Source organism: Arvicanthis niloticus, chromosome 7 (assembly GCF_011762505.2).
Source record: "Arvicanthis niloticus isolate mArvNil1 chromosome 7, mArvNil1.pat.X, whole genome shotgun sequence".
NCBI lineage: Eukaryota > Metazoa > Chordata > Mammalia > Rodentia > Muridae > Arvicanthis > Arvicanthis niloticus.
The window spans coordinates 55,867,347-55,893,963 of NC_047664.1; the positions used below are offsets into that span (position 1 = coordinate 55,867,347).

General features: G+C 46.9%; 1 protein-coding gene across 1 annotated transcript; it reads left to right on the forward strand.

The window, feature by feature from the left end:
* The first annotated feature begins 5,521 nt into the window (after window positions 1-5,521).
* On the forward strand, window positions 5,522-26,617 carry Slc34a2 (solute carrier family 34 member 2). The gene is made up of 13 exons (XM_034509514.2): window positions 5,522-5,842; window positions 14,126-14,240; window positions 14,332-14,469; window positions 14,887-15,015; window positions 16,316-16,459; window positions 16,967-17,078; window positions 19,462-19,657; window positions 20,464-20,559; window positions 21,157-21,277; window positions 22,364-22,531; window positions 23,022-23,138; window positions 23,233-23,357; window positions 23,890-26,617. Exons 1-13 carry the CDS (start codon window positions 5,726-5,728, stop codon window positions 24,523-24,525), a joined length of 2,214 nt encoding a protein of 737 aa, XP_034365405.1. The 5' UTR covers window positions 5,522-5,725; the 3' UTR covers window positions 24,526-26,617.

A 26,617-nucleotide genomic window follows, 5' to 3' on the forward strand; every position in this document is an offset into this window, starting at 1 on the left:
CAAAAGGTTTAGTGGGAAAGGTCAGAACCTGATCAGGACTCTGTCCTTTGGCCATTGGATTTGGAGGAGAAAGTGGTGAAGTGGCTGTACATCTGGGTAACCCTAGAAATCCATGCTGGGGAGATTTGGGTTCTAGCTCACAGATAAGCACACACACCAGGATTCCCGATCATAAGTGAGCCAAGGCTGACCTAGAAACTGCTATACAGATAAATGGGTATAGCTTTTATTTAACTCATAATCCTCCTACCTCTACATTTGAGTGCTGAGATTACATGCACGAGCCACCAGCAACTTCTGCTGTTTCTTCACCCTAAAAGTTTAGCTCAAATTACAAATGTTCTGGTGCTTTTCTCTTTAGTGCTGGGGGTCAACACTGGCTTTGAATATGCTAGGCAAGTGTGTCACCATTGCTTGCGTTTCCCAGTCCTCCCTTCTGACACTGTTCTCTACCTCTTCCTTCTCACGTGTTTGAATCGATTACACGTCATCGGCTTGTGAGCTGCTCTAAATGAGAAATGGGAAAATGCAGCCACCCCTCGCCCGCTACGAGCGAGCACTCCTAAGAACGCTTTTGAGAACTGCTTTTCAGGATAGTCTCTGCATATTTATGAACATATCTAAGTGAGGTTGAAAACGGACAACCATTCTGTCAGCCCTGTGCTCTCTCCCCTTCACATTGCCTCATTTAAGCCTGGTTCTTTGAAGTCTGGTGCTTTCTTGTGACGGTGTAATGCATTCGCTGACAATTTCTTGAATTCTGGCCTAAGAGGATGGATTCTCTGGCAGTAAGCCTGACCAATCATTCTAAGAGTATCAAAATTGCCACAAGGCCTGGGAGAAGCTCCTGAGAATGCAGGAGCTCAAAATGGATTTGCTCTGGTGGTTTCTTGGGAGCCACTGTCTCAGGCATTTATGACACAATCCACTTCAGGCCCTTTGCAGCCACTGGCTGGTCAGGGGAGAAAACAGAGCCAACAGTTTGCTCAGCATCCTTAGAGGAGACCCCAACAGGCAGGTCTAGCCTGGCCCACTGAGTTAGCTGGGGCCGGGCAGACAGTATTCATTATCTCCATCTTCTGCCTTCCAAACCCAAGAGTTTGCAGTGAGCAAAGCCGATCCGGGCTCTGCCATTTCATTTCATCCTGGGAATTTCCCCGGCCTGGTGACTCAGAGGGTGCGGTGTGGCACCAAGGAAGAGACATTAGATAGAGCCTGGCTGTGGGTGGCCTTTTCCCTCTCACATGGCAGTCATTTCCAGTTCTTAAAGAGCTTGAAGTTCCAGCCAGGGGCTTAGCAAACAGGCAAGAAGGGAAGAGGCTTCCAGAGATGGTGGCCAGAAACAGGCCAAGGTCCATTTGCATCTGAGATGACATCAGGTCACTGTGAACATTGGCAGTCCACACCTACTTTATTTGACTTTCCCAAAGTTCAGGGTTTTTTTTTGTTTTTTTTTTTTTTTTTCATTTCTCAGTACTAAGGATTAACCCCCAGACTCTGTAGATGCCAGGCAAGTGCTTAACCACTGGGCCACACTCCCAGCACATGATAATTTTTGAGACCGGCTGGCTTGAGTTGAAAGGCACAAAGAGATCCAGGATAATCTTGAACTCTAATCCTCAACTTCCACCTCCCTGGAGCTAGAACTCCAGGCATGAGCCACCACACCCAGCAGCATGCATTTATTTATTTATTTATTTGTTTAAACTCAGCCTGGGTGCCTGGCTTCTCCAGTAAAGTCCAAAGATCTTGCTGTATCTGCCCTGAGAAGGGCCCAGCTCCAGGACTTCTCCCCCAAAGTTGAGCACAGCACCCCCTTGTGATCTATGGTTGATGGCTGGAGGATTGCTGTTTCCCCACCTGCCAGGCTGGCTAGCTGGCTGGCTGGCCTAAAGCAGCCAGCATGTTAAAAAAGATGTTTTCTTCTGTCACCTGCTGTGACTTCCTATCTTCACCACCCTCCCCCACACCACCACCACCACCACCACCACCACCACCACCACCACCACCACCACCACCGCCACCACTAGCTCTACTGATACTGTAGATGGGGCAGATTGGAAGGTGGAGAGATTTGGGGAGGCAAGCTTTCTGAGGATGTTGGGTTTCTGGAAAAGTCTTCATCTGAAGAGAAGTCAAGGGCAGAACAGACAGGAAGGGCACTAACTACCCTGCCTTTTAATCAGGTCTGTCTTTCACTGGCCTACTTGTCACCAGTATGTCACACACCATGTAGTGTGACAGCATGTGTGGGTATAGGATAAATAGAGTTAACAACCTTTGAGAAACTACAACATTTTCACCACCTGTGTGTTAGTTAGGTAAGAGAGTATGGTCTGTACACTATACCCATTTAACAGGTGAGAAAACTGAAAATGTGGATGGATAAGCCAGTTTGTATCCTTGTTCAGTCATCTAATCTACTCTTGTAAAAGCCGTAGCTGTTCGGAGGTTCTCCTTGCCCATGATTGGCTTGAGCTGTTGATTTCATCATTATGAAATTATGAAACAGAAAATACATCGTCTACTTGGTCCATTTTCTATTGCAGCCAATGTTATATCACACACTGTGTTAGTCACAGTGAAAATGTTTATTTTGGTTCATAGTTCTGGTCCAGAGTTCATCTTGGTAGCCTTGTTGGTCCAGAAGTGCTGCTAGAAGATGTAGAGGCCCAGCCAAACTGGCTTTCATTGTAGACCATTCTCCAAATAACCCATCAGCCATTAATCCACTAATTGCATAGATAGATTAATTCATTCATGAGGGCAGAGCCTCGGTTATCTCATACTGGAGATTATAATTTGGTTTGTCTTAATGTGCAGAGTGGGTGCCTCATGTCTATCACCCCAGCACTTAAGAGGCTATGGCTGAAAGATGTGAAGTTCCAGGCCAGCCAGTCAGGGCTTAGCATCCTTTGTTTTGTTTTGAGAGCATACCCTATTTCTATAGTCAATGTGAATAGGGCAAGGATCTTAGACAGTGCCTCACTGAGGAGCCCAGGCTTGCCTGGAGCTTATGCTCTTCCTTCAGCTCAAAGGGTGGGAGTTTAGTTATACATCTATTTAAGCTCTTTCCAGTCAGTGGTCATCCCCTTAGACAATATTAAAACAATACAAAATATTTTTTTCTTAGAGTAGTGTTAGGGGCTCTGAGACCTAAGGCAAAACATAAGAATATTTTTCTTTTTTTAAATATCTTTCTTCTCTCTCCGTAACTTCTGCTGCCAGATACTCATTTCAATTCAGCCTCAAACCTGAAGCAAAATCAGTCCTCCTGCCTCTGCTTTCCTAGTGCTAGGATTATAGCCCTGTCAGGGAGACCATTTTTAAATTAACGATTAGCACTGTGTTCTTAGATAAACACGCACAGTAAGTTCTAGAATACATAACTCCGAGAGGAGCCAGACTCCATAGGGAAGACATAGGGAAGAAGGGAAATTCAATTGCAGAAGGTTTCTAACCAGCGTTCAGAGCTGTGAACGACTGTAATAGGTGAGGAATAGAAAAATGACCCTGCTAATAGCTTTTTTTTTTTTTTTTTTTTTTGTGGGTGCTGCTGAGACAGGGGACTTTCTCCACCACAAGTTGCACAGTTACATCATGCAGTAAGGGATTGAACAAGAGATCCACCCCTAAGAAGCCACACACATAGCCTGTGCAGAATAACACGTGTGTGAGATACTTATGGAATGATGGGGTGCTTGTAGGTTTACTAACTGATGATAGAGGTTCTCTAGTTTGTCATGAGATGGGATCTTACTGTGCTACTCCTGAGGAGCTAGACCACAGGTGTTCATATCTGTCAACTCTATTTTGCATGGCGGGCTAAGCACATTGTAACACCGAGGCTTAGCTTATAAGAAACTTTATTAGAAATCTAGTTGCAAAGATGGCAACAGAAAGCATAGATTTCAAATGACCTTACAACGCTGGTGGAGCCCGATGGCCTGGTTTACATTCTGTCACGCACTGTGACTTTGGGCAAGACAATCTCTATCTCAATTTGCTCATCCATAAAACGGAGATGATAAACTTATCTTGTAGGAAGAAATGAGTCACTTAACGTTTAACATCTGTGTCCCGAGCAGAGTAAGCAGGGCTTCTCATGTGACAGCCAGCAAGGAGCTTGAACCCACTGACCTCTAAAGCGCTGGAACTTAGTAGGGCCACCCAGTGTTTAGGTCAGGCCCTACCGCATTGTTGTTGTTGTTATTATTATTATTGCTGTAATGCAAAGCTTAAGCAATGTGTGGTGATGTACATCTTATCCAAAGGGGGTGCTGCGGCAGGATAATCTCAAGTGCAAGGCCTGACCAAGTGCATCACTACTTGGTCTCAACCAAATGGAAATATACAGAAAGAGAATTAGTGAGACTTATGAATTGATCACAAAGGAAGTGGTCATTCCTAAGACTAGTGAGCTTGGGCAGCCCATACTGTTCTCATGGGCAGAGTGACTTCGGTGGCATGTCCTTGCTCCTGAACTTAACAGTTATACAACTAAAGCATGCATTCCTGGGAACGGAGTGGGTGGAGAGTGCAGGCAGCCCCGCCCACCGCTGGGTACAGGAAAGGCTGAGTTCCTGGATCATGATCATGTGGGGGTGGACTCCTTTGACTCGGCAGGCCTGTGCTCTTTCAGAGGTGCTTGCTGTGCACCCCCTAGTTTGCCCTATAGAGCAAAACACTAGTCCTCAACAGGGCCAGCAGGTGGGTTAGCTTTCTTCCCTGTCTCCAACTGAGTCCTGTGCTTTGTGCTGCTGTAGACAGTATTGGCACCGGTGATAAGTCTCATAACCTTCCTATCCCTCCACAACACTAAAAGGGCCCTTTGAAATGCAAGGACAATTAACACACTGAGTGCGGTGAGCCAAGGGCACGCATTTCACACCAGAGAAATGGGAGGGAAAAGCAAGGCGGAAGAGCAGGAAGACAGGCAGCGAAGATCCTGAGAGCTTATCCCGGAGCAGCTCTTCCAAACATTAGTTATGGGTACCTGGAAACCTGGAGCTTGAGGCAAAGGAGTGAGACCTGGGCTAGCTCTGCTTTTTGTGAGCCTGTGCCATTACCGAGTCTTACTTAATCTTGGCTCCTGGGCCTCAGGCAAGGCTTTTAAGCTCGGATCTGAGGCTAAGTCCACAGTTTCCATCCTTTTCAGAACTAGCCCCGGGGGGCTTCCCGGAGCTGATCTCCTGGCCACCTTACAGTGGGTGGAGGGGTGGGGGAGGAACACACTGACCCAGAGCACCTACACAGAGACAGCAGCCCTTTTCTAGGCCTGCCACTCCCCAGCAGTCAGTCTTGAGATCCATGCTGACCTTGTTCTAACTGCCCAGGCCAGACAGGTCTCAGGGCAGAGGCACCTGGAACAATCCTGGCTTTGTGTTGCGAAGGATCTTGTCCCTGAACTTACAATCTGTTGCTCAGTGTCTAACCTCTCCAGTCCGGGAGACGGAACAGCACAGAGACTCACTGGGAGAACGAGGCAGAGGGCAAGGGGCACAGCTGGCCGGCATTCGCAAGAAGCCCCGCGTGTGAGAGAGGCAGAGATTCGGGGCGCGCGGGGCGCCACCGGGGCGCAGGCCGTTCGGCCGTTCCTACTGCGGGCCTGGTCTGAGGTTTCTTCCCGCAGCTCTCGAGGTGGCGATGGGCTCACTAAGCCGGCAGGTAGGCAGTGCCGTGGCGGCGGCGGCGGCAGGCGGTCCTGGAATGTGCGAGGGGCGTGATGACAGCGACTGCCGCCGGCCTCTTTGCGCAACACCTTCGCTGTATATATACCGGGCGCTCAGCCGCGCTCCACCTGGGTGCCTCCTGCTGTCCCTTACCTGCGAAGGGAGCGCTGGTGAGTACACCGCCGCCGCTACCGCGCTGCCGGCTGCTTCTGCTCTCAAGGACCTTCACTGAGTTTTTAAGTGACTTCATTCTTGTAGACACCCCTCAAGAGACTTGACTGGCTCTGGGCTGCAGAGGATATAAGAGCACATCTTCCTAAACTTTTAGAATTTTTTTTTTTTTTAAAGATGGGTTGTGACTGCTGTCAGGACAACTCTTAAAACTAGTGTAGGTGGACATGCCTCACCTGGAGCTTCTGTGATAGCTGTGTCTGTGGCTTGGGGTGGGAGGATCTACCAGGCTGGCCTCACGCTTTGTCTGGGTTACTACCTGTGTGACTACCATTAGGTCCCTGCTGTGCAGTGGCTCTCCTCAGGACACCTGGGTCTTTCCTGCAAATTCTAGGTTTGTTCTGGCTGCTGGAGGATGCAGACTCTTCTGGGGGGACTTGGCCAAAGGGTTTTGCCGTTCAGATAGATGTCTTTAGCAGAACCTAGGGTTTGATTTCTGGTTCTTAAGGCAGAGAGACATGCACAGGGTCGGGGGAGATAGTTTGTTCAGTTCAGAAAGAGGAGTGCTTGTTTTGGGGATGGGGACAGGTACCTGCCATAGGTAGGTTTTCTTAAAACCCGTGGATCATTGGACCTGTACTTTCGGTTCGGGGTTTTCCAGGAGAGTTTTGTCCTAGCAGGGTGGCTCTGTCATCTGTGTCCCCTTTCCTGTCTTGTAGACTGAAACTTGTTCCCTGTTAGGCATTTCTGGAAAGCCTGAGCCTCCCTCCTTACAGTGAGCATTGTTTGGGACTGAGAGACCGTCTTATCCTATGCCAACTGATAATGTCCTTTTCTGTTTTACAAGCTTTTGTAAATGGTGGTAAGAAGGGCAGGCTTTGTAATCCTTTTGGATGCTACACAAGTTACTCTACCCACCTCCCCTACCCCTCCGGGGTACCACTGTAGCGGCCAGACACAGAATAGCCTGAGTTTGAGAAACAAACAAAACAAAAGACTCAAGAAAAAAATAGTATTTGGGGGATTTGATTTGGAATATACTAGATTTCAATAAAGATTGTCACATGTTAATAAATTTAGCTTTTTAACTCTCCTAAACAAGGCAGAATAATAAAGTTACAGGTCAACCACAGGACACATTGTCAACCTAAGGGTTAAACTCAGAGCCTTATGTCGCTGTCCCACTGAGCTACATAGCAAGCTTTTGGGTTTTTGAGACAGAGTCTCATGTAGGTCTAATTATCTAATTAGTATCTTTCACCGAAAATCTAAAACTAAAAAAGGCATTCTCCAATGTAAGACCCAGAGCAGTTAGTTGCCCTCCCTCCTCGTTTTGAACAAATACTTGTTGCAGCCCAGACCATCCTTGAGACTTGTGACAATCCTCCTGCCTCAGCCTCTGCAGTGTTGGGATTTCAGGCATGCAGCACTAATGCCAGCCACACCTTTCTGCTCACACAGTTCCTCCCCTTCAGGGAATTATTCTGATGCTTACAGGAAGCTAAGGGGCAGCAGTTGTTTCACCCTTGGTAATTCTGGGTCATTCTTCCAGAGTGTAAGAACTCCTCAGGCCTCCTGAGAACGTTAGGTGTGCCAATCTCCGAAGCTGGTTCATTTTGATTTTGAGCATTTTCCTGTATCTCAGGTTCCCTCTTTCATATAGTCCTACAGTTAGTACTAACCAATAAGCATAAAGTAAATCTCTCCCTTGGTAGAGTGGTGTTAAAAGTTGGTCTCAAAAACCACCACTAGCTGAGTTTGCTACACACCTGCAACCCCACTACTTTGGAGCGCCTGAGATAGGAGGATTGCCCTGAGTTCTGTGGATTACATGGTACATCTGGCCCCCCACCAATAAAGACAACCCTAAAAATGCTGGACAACTAAGGGAGTTAATACGTGTACATGACTTGAGCCTGAGCCTGTGAGTCAGAATTGACATTGAGCCACCTGTCAGTGACAAGCACTCTCCTTTATTTACTTCAGTGGTCATTCTTGTGCTATGGCCATGCCTGGTGAGAGGACACAGCGCCACTGACCTGGGCCATTTCACATTTTCATCCTTGGGCCTTAGCTAGATGAGCTCTGAAAACAGCTAGTCCCAGACAGATCCTGGTTGGAGAAGCCCAAAGAATGCAAAGTGAAGGGCGTGGGTGACCGCCAGGCACCTCACATTTCCCTGTTTGAGTCCTAGAAGAGCCCAGAAGTTTCCCCTTCTGAGCCTGCCAGGAGGAATGAGTTCCTCTTGGCATTGTGTGTGGCTGCATGAAATGGAGCCAAGAGTAAGGCTCGAAGCCAGCTCTGCAGAAGTGGGCCTGGGGTGCCCTCAGGACCTGGGGCACTTGTGATCGTTCTTGGTCTTGTGGGCAATTAATGCAGTGTCTCTCCCTCCTTGCTTGCTGCTTCTGGCAGGTAACAAGAGTGCAAGAAAGAACATGGTGTTGGACAGGAAAGCAGAGAGAACAGTGGACACAGGGGACACCTTTGGAGGGGCCCAACAGTTAAGGCCTTTCAGGAAGCAGGTTGAGTGTCATGTCTTTGGGTCAGTGACCTTAGATTCACATGAAATCCCTTTATCTGCCCTGCTTAGTATTCTGTTCCTTCCCCAGAAGTCATACCCGGAGGACAGTTGGGTCTGAAGTCTTTGTTGGGGAAAGCAGCCATCCATTACAGAATTTTTGATCACTATATTTGGAGATAGGGTCAGGGACAGAGGAGTGATTCCTGCGGTTGTAGTTGTGCTCCTGAGTCTTTGGTGATTAAATGGGGCCTGAAGGCTTCCTGATGTCTCTGGGCTGTGAGGTTTATGGTGTATGAAAAGGCTTCTGGCTTTGAAGTGTGTAATCCCTGGGTCCTCTCCCTCTCCCTCTCTCCCTCTCTCCCTCTCTCCCTCTCTCCCTCTCTCCGTCTCTCCCTCTCTCCCTCTCTTTCCCTCCACCTGCTTTCTCTCACATACAGGGCTGTGTGACTTTTGGCAGGACAATTTTTTTTCCACTTTGCCTGCCTTATTGTACCCTTTCTTACTGTAGGAGTCATGTCACCCCAAAGGCAATGGTGTGACTTCCCTTGTTTTCTTTGCTTCTGTCTCTGTCTTTGAAGGATCATGTCACAAGGTATCACTAATGTCCTTTGGAGCCCTTATTGTGCCTTAAGGCTGGCAGTAGTGGATTCATGGGCACCATGTAGTACTTAGACAGACTAGTTCACGATGTAACTCATTTCCCCAGTTGGGTGACTGTGCCAGATACTGCTCAGACTTCTCCTACATATAGTATCAATCTTCATAACAGCTCTGGGAGGAATATGACACCGTTTCAGTTTTGAGATGATGACATTGAAGCCTAGTTTGTTTAGTGATTCCACCTCCATCAAGGTTCTGGGTCTCGTAGCCATGTGCCAGAGAAGTGTTACTTGCAGATACTTGGTGGGTCCATGGAATGATGACCTAGTCCAGCGGCCAATTGTGGGTTTTTTTTTTTTTCTCCAGAGTCCTAGATGCAGGCTCTGGCTCGTTCTGCACAAGAGGCTGAGAGCATGGAGCCAGTGTACCAGAGCAGCAGAGAGGCATGGCTGGATGGTTGCCAGTTGTCATACACGTCCTACTTTCAGGGCACATGCAAGAGTCAGGAAGGGGATAGAAGGGAATGGCCGAAGATGTAGGGCTAGGTGGACACTTTTCAGAGGCTTGCCCAAGATGGCTGTGCCAAGCATGTGGATCTATGGATCCTGTCCTGATCTACCAGAATCTGGCCTAAGAGGTGATGGAGGACAGACAAAGAGCCCCAGCTATTGAGTACCAGATTGCTTCATAGGGGAAGCATTGTGCCAAGTAATTGGGCTCAGAATAAGGAAGTTTCCCAAGAAGGAGCACAGGTAATCAGTAGAAATCCATCTCCCCTTTGGCATAAACTAATAATAAACAGCCCCGGAAGTGGATGAGGACAATGCAGACTTGCCACAGAGACTGAGGACATTCTTGTTGGGTTTGGGCCAGTCATGGAAATCTGGTCACAGAACATATCCTAACAGAGAAATAACCACCCGAGTCACACTTGACTGCTGTGGTAAGTTCCTTGGTGGGCTGTGGCATGAGGCCACAGTTTCTAGGGAATAATTGCTCTAGCCAACAAATCTCAGCCAATCCAACCCGCAGATGTGATGAGGGACAGCCTCACTCAGGTTGAATTGCTACTTAGTCACAATTGGTCTGGATCATTGCATTGCCTCTGCGGGCCTGAGTTCTGCCTTTTCCATTTGCTTGCTAGGTTCATCCCTGGGCACTGGAAGAGCAATGAGCTGGCTGCTGCCCTGAGAGCTTACTTTCTATTTGTAGAAGTGAGGTAAAAAGTTCAGGAGCAGGGGACAGTCCCTCACTTCCAGATTAGAAATGGGAAATGGCTCTAGAAATTTCTCAGTGAACCTCCAAGAATAGAGAGCCCCTTATGTGAGACCCCTTCATTCCTCCAGTAACCCCCTCCCAGATAGCTCATGGCAATCCTAAAGGTTTGTGTGTATCCATCCTGCTTTTTAAAGATTTGTTTCACAAAAATTTTTTAAAGATTTGTGAAACAAATCTTTAAAAAGATCTGGCCTACAGTTTGCCATTTTCCTACACTGGTCTTTCAAATTCTGGGATTGCAGGTGTTCATTACTTTGCCCATCTTAAGGTGGCTTTTTTTGGGGGGGGGAGGGGGGGAGGACAGGTGTCTGAGACCAGGTCTCCTTATGTACTCCTAGCTAGCCTGGGACTATGTGTAGTCTAGGCTGACCTTGAACTCAGATTAGCTTGCCTCTTTGTGAGTGTTGCCACTGGGGTGAGCTTCAATGCTTAGTCTTAAGAGTCAGCTCTCCCCTGAGTTAGTCACAACACCCAGCTTGAAGTTTTAATTCTATATCGTAGTGAAAAATCTTCCCATGGCCATGTTAGAAAGATAACTGCATAACCACAAGGGCTACAGTGTGCTGGACCCCCATTGACACAGTTGTCATTTTACATACAGGCAAAAGCCTTACCCAAGGGTGCGGAGGCAAAGCTACCTAGTGAATCCAGGAAGTTGCAGTCTAAAACTCCAGCTTTCCTCTGGTGGAATACTAGGCTACGGTCCCTTGGGATATTTGACAATATTTGAAGATACTGTTAAATTTGGGGTGAGAGGATCATGACATTTAGTAGAAACATGGTTGATGCTAAATATCCCTCAGTACCTTGACCCGCATGTCACTGTTGTCAATGTCTAGGAAAACAACACCAGAGATGTAAATCACACCAATAAATGGCCTGCCACCCTTTCCCAATTCCACAAGTAAAATTACACTAGAGGGATGACAAAGTCATGTTGATGTGACTCCATGTTGTGGGTGAGGCCCCAGCCTGGCGGGACTGTATAAAGTTGTCTCTTGGAAAGAGGTGGCTAGGCTGCTTTGGCAGTAGTGTTTGCCACTCCTTTTTGTGCATAAAACCTGATTAAGAATGGACGTTGGGTACCAGTGTGGCACCGGGAAGCTCTTTGATGCTTATTAAATGGTCTTAGTTATTAGAAATGAATTAAGAGGTGTCATAGTGGTGTGTGATGAAGTGCCAGATGAGTCACTCGGTTGGCACATGCCAGGACCGAGAAGGGCAAGGCCAGAGCAGAGAGGATGTGGGCTGAGTAGTGAAGCAGTCACCATCATGCTAGAAGTGAAACTCCAAAGTGGAAGGATCACTCTGGGGGAGGCACACCTAGAGGAGAGGCATCAATCCAGGGCAGCAATGGGCAGTGGAATTTGGGGGTGTCCCTGTGTGCTGGGAACATTCATCTGTGGGAGATGTGGAGTCACACTTGGGGAGCTGTGACTTTCATCCAGTTGGGAGCTTCAGAGGCCCCCGGCTGGTAGGATGGTACCTAAACTGAGGCAGGAACTGCTTCCAGTCAGAGCCAATAGGCCTGGGAGATTTGGGAGCCGTCAGGGATGGCTTTGAAAGTCGGGGACAGTGATGGCAAGAGTTATAAAACAGGATTGTTGTACTGGAGGGACCATGTGTCTGGACTGAAGGATGAAGAATTAGCTTAAGTTGGGGCAAACTTGAAGTTGAGACTGCAGCAGGTGTCCAACAACACTGTACAGGTTGACAGCCCCAGGGAGAATGCAGGCTGGACATTCCTCCTGTACATACACTCACCTAGGGCAGGCAGGAAGCTCTGGTTTGAGCTCTGAGTCATAGACTCTTCCCTCCTCCTTCCAGCTTTGTGTGCTCTGGAAGTGGCCTTCAGCTCACTCTGCCTGTGAGCTTAGGCGAGATCACTCCCCACTTGTGGTGTGCCTTTGGTCTGAGCCGTTTCATACCTGATGCTCACTCAGATATCCCTGTTCATTCCTTCTGTCAGGATAGACAGGCCAGGGAGTCCCTGTTTTGGAAAGCGGGGGGCTGAGGTATCTTCTCACTACATTATCCCATGTTGGTCTGGAACTCACAACCTTCCCAATCTTACCTCCCAAAGATAGGATCTTAGTGGGTTCTCTGCCTGACATTAATTCAGGGAGTGGTGTACACAGACTCTGGAGTGGGAGACTCTCTCAGATAACTGGCTTTCCCATCTGAGACCTTTGGTGTTTTTTCTGTGTAAATACCGTGAGGTCACACCATAGAGAGGTAAGGGTGCGGCAAGCCTATGCAACTGTCTTTCTTGTTGTTGCTGCTGATCTTAGACATGTTAGACAAGTGTTGTACCAATAGCTAACTCCACAGCCTAGGATTATCACCTTGTACTCATTCGTGTGTGTGTGTGTGTGTGTGTGTGTGTGTGTGTGTGTGTGTGTGTGTTACCATAGGGCCCTAGTCTATAGCTGAGCCTGATCTGGAATCTCCTATGGAGCCAGACTGGCTTCAGAATCATCATAGGCCATCTACATGGCTACAATCTGAAGTTGGATAGATGTGGGCATCTCATCCCCACGCTGAACCCTAGGGGATGATGTTGGATCTTTGTTACCCTATTGTAGCCATGCTAGGATAGGACATACTGTGCCTCTTATTCATAGTAAAGAACACTCGCCTATGTTTGCCACCTCTTTTGACCTGCTGTGACACCTTGATCTGCTTCTATCAAAACACACTTCCCTTCCCCATTTCTTATTTTACAAATCTGTAAATGACTGAGCAGAAAATATCTTTTGGTCTGTGTTGTCCTCTATTCAATAAATAGGTATTGGGCCATATCTCAGGACAGGCAGAACTTCAGGTCCCAAGGATGACCTTTTCTTGGTAGTGCCTGTGCTTTGTAACCTGGAAATAGGTATCAGTTGGATCCTGGTTCTGGTTCTGGGAAGCCCTCTCAGGAGAACTGATCAGGATAAGGGAGGTGTTTCCTGAGAGCTAATGTTCTTCCCCTTCTAGTTCCCCAAAGAGTTGGTCGTTTTGAGAGTTTCCCAGGTGTGATCACAGCATCTTCTCTAGCCCAGGCTCCTCCAAAATGCCACTATATAACTCAGGCTGGCCTGGAACTCTAGAAGTTAAGTTACCATGTGCCTCAGGCTGCTGAATGCTGGGATTGCAGGTGTGGGACAGCACACTTAGTTACCACAGCACAGTAGATTAGACCCTGTGGATGCCACTTAATTTGCATATCTTGAATTACTGATGAGGCTGGAACTCGGGTTCTAGTCAGAATTTTAGCTGCTTGTACTTCCTCTTCTGTGAATCTTCTTCTGCTTCGTGGTGTCAGGACAGACTGCACGCTGTGGCTAGCCAGATGAGCTGGCTTGTAACTGAGAAAGACATTGTGGAGAAAATGGGTTACAAGGAAGTCTGCAGAGCCTGGAAACAATGCCCCTCTGATAAAGGGCCATTATTGCTGGTGATAGCTAGTACTAGCTGTGATTTATTAGACCTGTATCTCACTACCGGTCTCGAAGCCCCACATGTATGAAGAACTGTGTCCATTTTACAGAGGAAACTGGTATTGTGTGCCTACAGGCATAAAGGCACTTGGTCCAGAGACACATCCACTCATGAGTGGCAGTATGACACTCACAGAAGCCCCAGATGGTAGGGAACACAGGTGGGTTGTCTAGAAGCCTTAAACATCACACACATGTGGATGTCAAGACCACTGGGTGAGGTTTGATGCAGATTTACAGCTGAACTTGCCCCACCCCGGCTAGCCAATGGAGACCGTTGGTACAGACACCTGTTTGGTCTCTCCCACTCCTAAGTAGTAAGATTTGTAAGAAATGTCTTTTCCTTAGGCAACTGTGACATCTGTGGCTGTACCCTTAAGCAAACTCTATCTTCATTACAGACCATGGCTCCTTGGCCCGAGTTGGAAAATGCCCACCCCAACCCCAATAAATTCATTGAAGGGGCCTCAGGTCCACAGTCTAGTGCACCTGCCAAAGACAAGGAGGCCAGCAAAAGTAAGTGCCACTCACCAACTGGGCAAGCCTCCCTTGAGGGCCCATGGAAATCCGGTTCCCATTCCTCATGACCTTTGCTACATTGTTGCAGCCAATGACAGCGGGACTCCTGTAGCCAAGATTGAACTTCTACCCTCCTATTCCGCCCTGGTTCTCATAGAGGAGCACCCTGAGGGGACTGACCCCTGGGACCTGCCTGAACTCCAGGACACTGGGATCAAATGGTCAGGTAAGTGGATGTCCAGCGGAGGCCAGAGAGAGGACCTAGCTGGTCCACAGCATTTACCTTTGTGTACCAGGGTTCAAAAGAAGAATAACTAGGGGGCTCTTTGTTCTTTCAAAGTACCAGGGCACAAGGTCATGACAGGTTTTGCATATGCTGATTATGTTAGGCTTTGTAAGAGGTGCTGAGAATACATCCAGAAGACCTGGGGTGAGCAAGCACTTATTTTTATTTCAGGGGTGAGGTTACAACGCTCTTTCCCCTCTGACTCTCGAAACATGCAGGGGTGAGACTGCCTCACACCCAGGCCTTGATATAGAAGGGAGAGCTGTTAGTTGTTAGTTATGCAAGCTTCCTTGCTAATCTTCTCTGCTCCAGCCCTAAGGACTCTAACTGTTGTGCCTTTCCTCTTCCCCACCACAGAGAGAGACACCAAAGGGAAGATTCTCTGCATTTTCCAGGGGATTGGGAAATTCATTCTTCTCCTGGGGTTTCTATACTTGTTCGTGTGTTCCCTGGATGTACTCAGCAGCGCCTTCCAGCTTGTTGGAGGTAAGGATCCTGAGGTGGGAGGTGGCTTATTCTTCACTCCTGATTTTTTTTTAATTCCAGTGGGCTTCTCACAAGCCCTCTCATACTTAGCATGGCTAAGGTGGGTGAGGCCAAACCCATCTATCTTTCAGCCCTTATAGAGCAGAGAACTCAAACACCTAAGTGGCTTTGGATTAAGCTAGGAGCCTGGGCTGGAGCTAATGTCAGCTACTAGAATCCTTTCCATTGTCCCCAACCCCCAGCAGGAAGCTGCTTGACTCCCTTTATCTGCAGGATCCCTGCTGCCTCAAGGCTTCTGTCTAGAGAGTTTGAAAAAAGAATGATCCCTTAGGCCAAAGCAAGTAGGAAAGATCAAAGCCACAGTAGGTACCTTCCTGGCCTGAGCTAGGACACATGGGCCAGTGCTCCAGAAACCCCAGAAGGAAATGCCCATGGGTGCTTTGGACCCTCTCTGGGTGACAACAGATAGATAGCACCCCGAGTGACCCTGTCTGGAATAGTCCTTCCTAAGGTCCCTCCCACATGGAAGAGATGACCACGGCTCAGAGGTCACTTACTAACCACACTTTAAACACAGCCTGTAATGAATACAGTGGGATTCCAGAGCACAGCTCAGGGTAACACAAAAGACTGTGGCTTGCTTTTCTGCTTTTGCTGCCTTAGGCTAGATAGAAGCAAATAGTCTTTCTTTTTGAGACAGGGTCTTTATGTCACCCTGGCTGTTCTAAAATTCCCTCTTTAGACCAGATTGTCCTTTAGCTTTCCTATCCACCTGCCTCTGCTGCAATTAAAAGCATACACCACCTCATCCTTCCCAATCCTGTATTATAGGGGCAGGGTTCACTATTTCCGATTGGCTTCGGACACATGGACATCCTTATGTCTCTGCCTCCCAAATTGTGAGATTAAAGGCATGGGCTATCATGCCTAGCTGACGTGACTCGAGAGATGAGGGATGGGTGGTAGGTCACTCGTTAGGGACCACATTATTGAATGTGGTAAATCTCCCTAACCTTTAGGGACATTCATAAGGGGCTCGGTCTTATGGACAAAGTCTGGTTGACTAAGGGGTGGAGGGTGGAAGTTAAAGATGGTGGAACTGGAGGCTCACATGGACAGCCAAACAGCTTCCCTCTTAAAACAATGCAGGGGGGAAAAATATAAAAAAGGAAGAAAGAAATATGGCCAAGCTGAGCTGAGGGCTGGGTTCTTACTCTATAGCCAGCTGGCCTTGTGTGGACGCTTGGGACTCGTGGCACCATCCACAGCCACCTTCCAGTGAGTACTGTTTGTCTTCTAGGAAAAATGGCCGGCCAGTTCTTCAGCAACAACTCCATCATGTCTAATCCTGTGGCTGGACTGGTGATAGGCGTGCTGGTGACAGTCATGGTTCAAAGCTCCAGCACGTCTTCCTCAATCATCGTCAGCATGGTTGCTTCCTCACGTGAGTTGGGGGACTCGCTCTCTGGTTTATTATCTAGGCAGTGCCACACTTATCTTCCCATCTTTTTCTCCCTTATGGCAGTATTTTACTTTAGCCAAAATTTAAAACTTTTGCTACATAGTAAGTTTTGAGGCCAGCCTAAGTTACACAATATACAATATTTTGAAATAAGTAAATAAATAAAAATGTGTCCTCAGCTCTGGGGCTCATCCATTCCCTTAATCACTGACTGATTCCTGGGATCCTGTGAGATGGGTGGACAAAGGGGCTTTTTAGGGGGTCTGCTGGTATGCTAAAATTATATCCAATAATGGGGAACATGCAGATTTGACTCCCCTCTCTGGATTTCGATAGCTGTGCAGTGTTATGTATGACATACCACCTCACAAAGAATCTGAGAATTGCTTTCTAGAATAATTAGCTGCAGTGTGTTCATCTCGCATTGGGGTGTGTGGAACATGGCTCCCCTACCTGCAAGTTCCCTTACTGTTCTTTTTTACCCTTCAGTGCTGACCGTGAGGACTGCCATTCCCATCATTATGGGTGCTAACATCGGAACCTCCATCACCAATACGATTGTGGCGCTTATGCAGGCAGGAGACAGAAATGAGTTCAGAAGGTAGGTGATTTAGAGCAGGCTTTGTACTCACTATTTGTGCCCACAATGCCCTTAAGTAGTCATGAAGGTGTGCTTGACTGCTAACCTGGAAAGAGTCTCTAGAGTCCAACAAGGGTTGGGAATCCCAGGTTAAAATCCACTTACTACTGATCTGTAGAGCTAGAATAATATCCAGCACCAATAAGTTATTGTAATGATTAAACAGCCATACATACAGGCAAGCACATGGCATCTTGTCTGCCTGAAAAGAAACACCAGCTAGACATGGACTGCTGGGTGGTAGCCTTGAAGCAAGGCCAGTTGGGTGGGGTAGACTTTGTTGTCTCACTTAGTCATAGATAATTATAACTTCCTAAAACTCTCATTTTAGGCTAGCTCTGCTAATACTATCTCTTCTGAAAGCCAGCATGGGCAAATATAGCTTATGACGTGTGAGGTACGAAAATATAGGGCAGTTGGAAATAGACAAAGGGAAACCCTCTGTCTCAGTGTCAGAATGGGAATGAAGGACATTCCCCAGCTTCTTTTCTGACCAACCAGCCACAGACTCTCCCCAGAGCTTATTAAAATATAGAAGTGATTCCCAGCTTGTCTATGATGCCATCGTGGTGCGGTCAAGAAGCTGACATTATAGCCGGGTTTTTGGGTAGAATGGTCATGTTTGTCGTGTCTGCCGGTGAATCAACAGGGGATGCTGTCACAGTGGTCCATCTACCTGAGCCACCTCTCATTTGGTCCCTGATGACATGTCTTGATGGACATGATAACACACATTAAGACAGGCACTCTCTAATTTGATCTCCTCATGAAACCAGACAGCCTTCACTATATCCCCCACCATGTTCATCTTGAAGCCAATGGAGACAAAGTGATGTCATTGACTGGCCCCAGCCAGGATTCCAGTTAGGTTTCAGTTCTGGAAGGATTTGGCTCATCTCATTTACACCATTGCTTCCTTGTAGCCTATGGAAAAGAAGCCTAAGTAAGACCTAATGAGTTACTACATGTTGGTATATAACTGACTTAGCTCACCAACCCCCCTTGAATATGTACATTTCAGTATGCTTTGTATAACCAATATTGGTTACATGTGGCGTCTTTCTTGAAGATTTGGATTATTGCCTTAGATAGTTATAGTAATTATTGTATCAGCTGTTTATAGAGCTCCTGTACATTTTACCGAGCACCAGGAAATCTGTGACTCGGCAGTGTATGAAAATGTCTTTGGTTGCCTTCTTCAGGAAGAATGAATGAGACTGTGGCCATACATATACCAAGTACACCTAGTGGTAGTATTTTCAGACATGAAGATGTTTCTAGAAAGAGCATTTTAAAATTTTCATTGAGGAAAAAGGCTCAGGCAGAGTTGTTGCTTTTGGCCTTGCTTGGCATAGTTTCTTAATTTGAAAGGTTTTTGTTTTGTTTTGTTGTTTTGTTTTTTCCCTCAAAAGTTTGAAAATTGAAGGTTAGGAATCCAGGAGCTGGAGAAATGTCTCACTTATTTTTCTCTCAGAGGATCTGGTTCCCACCACCCCTATGGTGGCCCATAACTGCGTAGTTCCAGTTTCTAGCTTCTGATGAGACTTGTACTGGTGTCATTCACATACACTTAGACATACACATAGACAATTAATGGTGGCTTTTCATCCCAAAATTTGGGAGGCAGAGGCAGGTGTATCTGAGTTCAAGTCCAGGACAGCCAGAGCTGTTGCACAGAGAAACCCTGTCTCAAACAACCCTCCCCATACTCAAAAAAGAATTCAGTTCAGAAAGTTGATTGTCTGCCCCACTACTCTCTACCTTTCAAAAGACAGGTTGCCTTCCAAGCAATTTAAAAAGTGGGTGGTCTAGGCATGGTTAAAGGGGTGGCTCCATGGTCTTTGTTGGTCTTGCAGAGGACCTATGTTTGATTCTCAGCACCCATATAGTGACCCTCAACTACAGTAACTCCAGATGGTCCAAATGGCATGAGTGTGGTACGCATACAAACATCTAGGGACAAACAGTCATAATTCTAAATCTTTATTGATTTTTATTAATTTTTATTATTGTGTTTGCCTCTAATGTGTGTATGTATGCACCATCTGCATACCTGGTGAGACTGGAATTGCGGGTTCTGGGAATCAAACCCAGGTTCTCTGGAAGAACAGCCAGTGCTTTTCACTAATGAGTGACTCTTTCCAGGCTTAAAATTTTGGACAAGGAGGGCTTGGGGGAAGTCTTAATGCAGTTCTGCTAAACAGTGGTTGTTAGGGTTCCACTCCTAAAATACTATACTGGTTAGCAAAGTCTTCCTAGACCAACCACCTGTGTGTACTTAGGTGGATGTCTTGCAACCCCTCCCTCAGAATATAATATGGCTCTGGTGGCTTCTTTCCCACAGGGCATTTGCAGGGGCCACTGTCCATGACTTCTTCAACTGGCTCTCTGTGTTGGTGCTCTTGCCTCTGGAGGCTGCCACCCATTACCTGGAGATCCTGACCAACCTTGTGTTGAAAACCTTCAAGTTCCAGAATGGAGAAGATGCCCCAGACATTCTGAAAGTCATCACAGACCCCTTTACCAAGCTCATCATCCAGGTAATGGCTATGTTAGTATAGCTTACATCTCGGTTAGCCGAAAGAGGCCAGGGAGCAGGACACAAGCCATAGGAGGCAGAAGTTAGGGATATCTGTTAGTGTCACCTGTATTTCTTTGACATAGCCTGGTTTATCCTATTAGGAGTGGGGGCTAACTGGGTGAGGTCAGGGGTACTTCTGAGACATAAGCAGTGAGCGTTTGTGGGGTGTAGATGTCATAACAGTTTATTGATGGTTATTCCCCTTTCCCAGCTGAGGCCAGTCATTGATTGGTCTGTCCTAAATATGGGTGGAAAAGGCCAGCCATGACTTGAACTTAAATGGTTGGTCTCTACAACCTGCTGGCTATCAGTGCCCTTGCCATACAGTCAAACGCTCTGAGTGACACTGTGCCAGTTTCTAGGACAGTGGTTCTCAACCTTCCTAATGCTGTGACCCTTTAATATACTTCCTCATGTTGGGGTATACCCCACCCCCATCATAAAATTATTGTTGCTACTTCATTCATAACTGTAATTCTGCTACTATTATGAACCTTAATGTAAATGTCTGATTATTTCCAATGGTCTTAGGTGAACCTTGCAAAAGGTGTTGAGAACCATAGGTTGAGAGCTCTAGGGGATAATGCTGTTCTCAGTGGGAGGTTGGGGACAGGGGAAGGTATAGATCTTTATGTGTAGGGTGTGTCCAGTGGCTCACATTCATAGCCCCCCACACATCCAAGGCCCCCTGACAGCAACCACTCTGTCAGGCATCACTTCTGAGGATATGCTGACCCATTTTCCTGCCCCCATTGTCCCCCTCAGCTGGATAAAAAGGTCATCCAACAAATCGCGATGGGTGACTCAGCAGCGCAGAACAAGAGCCTGATCAAGATCTGGTGTAAAAGTATAAGCAACGTGGTAAGTGTGAGAAAAGTGGATGTTAACTGAAGGGTTCAAAAGCAGCAAATCAGAAGTCAGGGAGGGAGAAAAATTAGGCAACTGGAAGCCACATTTGGCCTCTGCCTTTCAGGGAGACAGCCACCTTTGCATCACTGTTAGATGTGCACACCTCGGCCTGGTATAATGCTTGTGTGTCTCACAGAAGGCTGACTCTTTGGCTTGTTTTGGAGACTGTGAACCCTGTGCCCCACAGCACAAATGTAGGCTGCAGGGGCATCTCACTTTCCAGACTGCTTTCTGAGGAGACACACATCATGGCTTGTACTAGGAACTTACCCAACCTGCTGTGCAGTGTGGGTGCAGTTCACCCTTAATTCTGGGGTGTAGTATATGTATGCATGCATGCATGTATGTTACACTCAAGGCTGGCGATGAAATAAAAAAAAAAAAAAAACAGATTTGTTCCCATGGTTCCAAGAGATTTTCAAAACTTTCAAGGGAAGGAAAGCACCCTATGATGGAGCCATTGTACAGATCCAAGGATAATGTCCCATTCGGTTCCCACTTTGTTATTTCCTACCATGGCTGCACCTCATGTTTGTCATTTTTGTTTAGACTGAGATGAATGTCACCGTCCCCTCACCTGATAATTGCACCTCTCCTTCCTCTTGCTGGACTGATGGCATACATACCTGGACCATCCAGAATGTGACCCAGAAGGAGAATATCGCTAAATGTGAGTGATAATTGACTGGCTAGCCAGCTGGGTGGAGCCCAGTGATTACTATGCGGGGCCTTCTGGTGACTCCATGACACCTGAAGAGCTTGTGATGAGATTCCACAGTGCTCTCTTGGTGTGCCTTAGGATCCCTTGGTCAATAAGTCAGGGGTAATTGATGGCTGGTTTGATTATGGGGTCTGTTCACTTAATGAGCCCCTTCTGAGCAAAGCACTAAGCCCACCTGATAGCTTCCATATTTTAGGAAGCCCTTCATCCTTTTAAGCTTTCCAGAATCTTTCTCCCCTATCCTACCACCATGTTTTGGTCTGATCATCCCTGCAGAATCAGGTGAACTTGTCATCACTGATGCCCCAGTTGCTATCTGTCAGAACGATGGCTTGGTTTCCTGGATTTGTCATAAGGAATACATAGGAAGAACTTTATGTCGCAATGCTTTGTAGTAACAATCACTAGTGAAAACATCAAGGGGTCCAGTGGTAGAATTGGGCTGGGCACCAGGGCCTGCCCAGCACAAGCTAAGTAGTTTAAGGACTGTTTCAAGGCCTGGTGGTGCCTGCTTTTAATTATAGGAGGTAGAGGTAAGAGAGAAGATCAAGTTAGTCTCCCTGTTGGAGACCAGCCTTGGCTTTTACCAGATCCTTTCTCAATATATATATATATATATATATATATATATATATATATATATATATATATATGCTGGAGAAGTGGCTCAACTCACATACTGCTCGTGCAAAAGAACTGCAGCCACCTATTCAGGTAGTTTCCAACCACCTCCTTGTATGTCTAGGGTAATCTGACTTTTGTTATATACAGGTAACAGGGATGGTATACACAGACAGGTGTGCACTCAGACAGGTGTGTGCACACACACATACACACATAATCTTTTTTTAAAATGGCTTTTTAAAAGTTGTCTTTTTAAAGTTAGCAAAACAACATTGGGTCAAGGCAAACTGCAAACGATATACCATATGTCTAGATACCAGGCAAGATTGTTTCCATGAGAAAGAAGGAATAGATAACAATCTGGTCAGGGTGGGCCCAGACTTCCTGACAAGCCTGTTTGTGTCTCTTCAGGTCAGCACATCTTTGTGAATCTGAACCTCCCAGATCTTGCTGTGGGCATCATCCTGCTTATCATTTCCCTGCTGGTCCTCTGTGGCTGTCTGATCATGATAGTCAAGCTGTTGGGTTCTGTGCTCAGGGGACAGGTTGCCACTGTTATCAAGAAGACACTTAACACTGGTAGGTCCAACACTTGACCCTGTTTCTAGCCTTTGGGGGTGGTCTTGTGTGTGTGTGTGTGTGTGTGTGTGTGTACACCTGAGTAAGGTCCTGAACATTTACATCTCAGCGTTGTCAAGAGAGGGATCCCTGTACTTAGGTGTCTGTCAAAACCAGGGGCCCAACTCTATGCATACAGTGCAGGCTTGAGTTCATAGGCCATCCTGGAGTATGCAGTGGTGCCAGGCCAGGCTAAGGAGGAGCTGGGGGCGGGGGGTATTTTTAGATCTATCTTTGTCAAGCTGTATGTTGGTCTTGCTCCTAGCCATATCCTTGGCTTAATGTGAACTTGGCAGGATGATGTAGATTAGGGAAGGGTTTCAGAAAGCTACCTGGTAATTTCAGGCCTTGTGTGGGGGTCCTAACCCTTTGCTCACCCTAACTTGCTCCTCAGTCCTAAGGAAGTTCCAGCGGTCCCTGGTACTCATGACATGCCCTCTTTGTCTTCCAGATTTCCCCTTTCCCTTTGCCTGGATGACTGGTTACCTGGCCATCCTTGTGGGGGCAGGCATGACCTTCATCGTGCAAAGCAGTTCTGTGTTCACTTCTGCCATGACGCCACTTATTGGTGAGGTTTTGTCCCTGGCTTCTCTGTCAGATCCCCATTGCCTCTTCCCAGGGTTACTTGGGCTCATGCCACGTGTTCTATGCTTTCTCAACAGGTATTGGGGTGATCAGCATTGAGAGGGCATATCCACTCACTCTGGGCTCCAACATTGGCACCACCACCACTGCCATTCTGGCTGCCTTAGCCAGCCCAGGCAGTACCTTGAGGAGTTCCCTCCAGGTCAGCAACTGCTACTGGGCTCTGGGTGGGATAAAACCTGTCTGTGTTTTTGCAGACAGTGGTTTGTTTTGAGTCAGAATCTCATGAAGCCCATGCTGGCCCCAAATTCATAAGAAATGGCCTTAAGAGGTCCTGCACCCTCCGTGCTGGGATTGGATGAACAACACTGCCATACTTAGCATGTAGACTATTTTCTAATTCACTCTGTTATATCCACAAGGAAGAACTAAGATCCTGGGAGAAGCCACAGAGAGCTTTGTATGAGGACAGTCAAATATATGGGTTCCTAAGAGTTGGGCATGTAAAACATCTACTCTGCTGAGACAATGGGCCCAAAGCATGGTGAAGGGATGGGCAAACCCTTGTCAGGTGACACCTTCAGGGCCTGAGGCTGAGCTATTCAATGGGGTTACTTCCTTCTTTCCCTGATCTCCAGACAGTAAAGTGTGTGTTCACAGAATATAGTGCTGTGCACAAGCTCAGTTATACACAAGGATGACCTTGGGTGACCTTTCTTCCCACTCTGTTACAGATTGCCCTGTGCCATTTCTTCTTCAACATCTCTGGAATATTGCTGTGGTACCCAATCCCATTCACCCGTCTGCCCATCCGTCTGGCTAAAGGCCTGGGCAACATCTCCGCCAAGTATCGCTGGTTCGCAGTCTTCTATCTCATCTTCTTCTTTTTCCTGACCCCGCTGACAGTGTTCGGCCTGTCTCTGGCAGGCTGGCCAGTGCTGGTGGGTGTGGGCGTACCCATCATTCTGCTGGTGCTCCTGGTCCTGTGCCTCCGGATGCTGCAGTCCCGCTGCCCTCGCATCCTGCCCCTGAAGCTCCGAGACTGGAATTTCCTACCCACGTGGATGCACTCTCTGAAACCCTGGGACAATGTCATCTCGCTGGCTACCACCTGCTTCCAGAGGCGTTGTTGCTGCTGTTGCCGCGTGTGCTGCCGTGTCTGCTGCATGGTGTGTGGCTGCAAGTGCTGTCGCTGCAGCAAGTGCTGTAGGGACCTGGAGGAGGAAGAGGATGGAAAGGAGCAAGATATTCCAGTCAAGGCTTCTGGGGCCTTTGACAATGCAGCTATGAACAAAGAATGCCAAGATGAGGACAAGGGCCAAGTAGAAGTTCTGAGCATGAAAGCCCTGTCCAACACTACAGTGTTCTAGGGGCACCTAGGAGTCAGGGGTGAGGAGGACCTAAGTCCCATGGGATCCACCCCTCCCATGGGTGTCTCCTGCCACCTCATTAGGATTCCTGATGAACAGTTAGAGTGTCAGTCTATAGGTGAATTGGACTTATCTTGTCCCCTACTTCTCAAGTGCCTCCCTCTCAGATAATAGAGAGATTTAGACTGTGAATGTGACCCCACAGATGACCACATCCTCCTCTGGCCTATGATGCTTTCAAAGTCCATCCTCACCCAAAGGCCAAGTGTTAAGGGAGGCATTAGGGAAGGTTCTGGAAAGATCCAATGTAAAGAGTATTTGTAAATTATATGTATAAAGCAGTCATTTCTTGGTATAAAACCTCAGTCACATCTTTTTCTTTCTTTTTTTTTTTTTTAAAATCAAAGCCCACTTCCCCTACCCCATAGCTCCTCCTACTCCTCCCTGCTCCAGAGCAGCCAAGTTCAGACCCTTAAGTAATGGTTTGGAGCCTATAGTTGTGAGCCTTTCTGGCTTATATTGCAGAACATGTTCTCTATCAAGACTTTCTATGGTGTGGTCAGGCCAAGCAGTTGACCACAGTGTCCTCATCTTCAGCTTCCTAGGATGTAGTGACATAGGGTTGGGGTTCATAACATGTTTGGCTCATATTTGGTTTCTATGCCTAGGTTTCTAGACTAATCTAGAACAGAAGGCATTGTGGCTACAGATTAATGGTGTTCTTAGAGTGATATTCCTGATGGAATCTGTAAGACCCTGTCCCAAGCCCTCTCCACTACCACCTGGGAGTATCTGCTTATGAAGGGTCTGTTTATCTTGTTTTGTACAAGGAGACTTTCTGGGCCAGCTTTTAGTGGTCTGTTTCATCCATCCACTCACCCTCTTGCTCATGCATTCACCGATCCTTCCAAACATGTTCTTCCAGAGATGAGCTTTGCCCCGCCCCCTTCCATGCCTACAAGGCTCCAAGGGAATTAGGGAGGAGATGGATGGGAAATGGATAAATGTCCTTAGAATCAAGATGAAGCCAGTAGGGTTTGGAGTGACTGCAGGGTGGGATCCTATCCATACAGGGATACCTTTGATGTGTCTTAGAGCTCACATGTAATACTCATGACAGCTCTGCAACCATCCCCACCCCCCCTGTAAGAACAAGCCTCAGCTTGACTTAGGGCAGGCTGTGTGTCTCCACAAGACCATGTCCTCCCCAACCCCTCCCCCCCATCATACTCCATATGAAGAGGCTGAGAGATGCCAAACTGAGCCCCTCTGTAGATAAAAGTTCCCAAAGAGTCATTTATGTGGCATATATTTGTAGCATCTGTACAGAATTCTTCATAACTTATATAGTAAATAGTGATGTGTTTTATAGTGTCTCATTTGGAAACGAGGCAGGGTTCTTTTATGTACTGTGAACAGAAAGAGCACCTTTGTATATTTTGTAATACTGCCTTTAATACGACTCTTGAGGCCATGCCACACCTCCCTGTAAATACGTAAATTACACCCCAGGAGGTGGCTTTGCCCTCTGTTGATTTGTTTTTTTTTGTTTTTTTGTTTTTGTTTTTTTTTTTTAAAGATGGAATCCTTGTTCCTGTGTTAATTGTATATTAAACTGGTTGAGGGAAGGGAGAAATAAAAAAATCACACCCCCACAAGAAGTGTGCTGCCTCCAATTGCAGGGTACTGCAAGCATGAGGCATTCTTCCTTACTCAAACCTCACCATGCACCACCAGGACAAGCTATGTAGCTTGTGGGGTCCCTGGTGACACTTTTAGACACAGGATTTAGTCCCACCTTCAGTTTTCTCTTTTCCAGGTCATGGGGATCAGCTACTGAGAGCTATGCTAAGTAAAGCATAGCCTTTTGTGGGTTATTGAATGTTACCAGGTTTGGAAGCAAAAGGTTTGTGTGGAAATTTTGAAATCACATAGCTGATGTTTTGAAGCTATGTGCAGGCTATCTTCAGTCTTGTTTTAGAAATTTTAAAAATTTTATTTAAAAATAGAAGAGAAGGGAGTGGGACAGTGATTGGATGTAAATTGAATAAGTAAAAAATAAATTTAAAAATAAAAATAAAATTAATTTCAA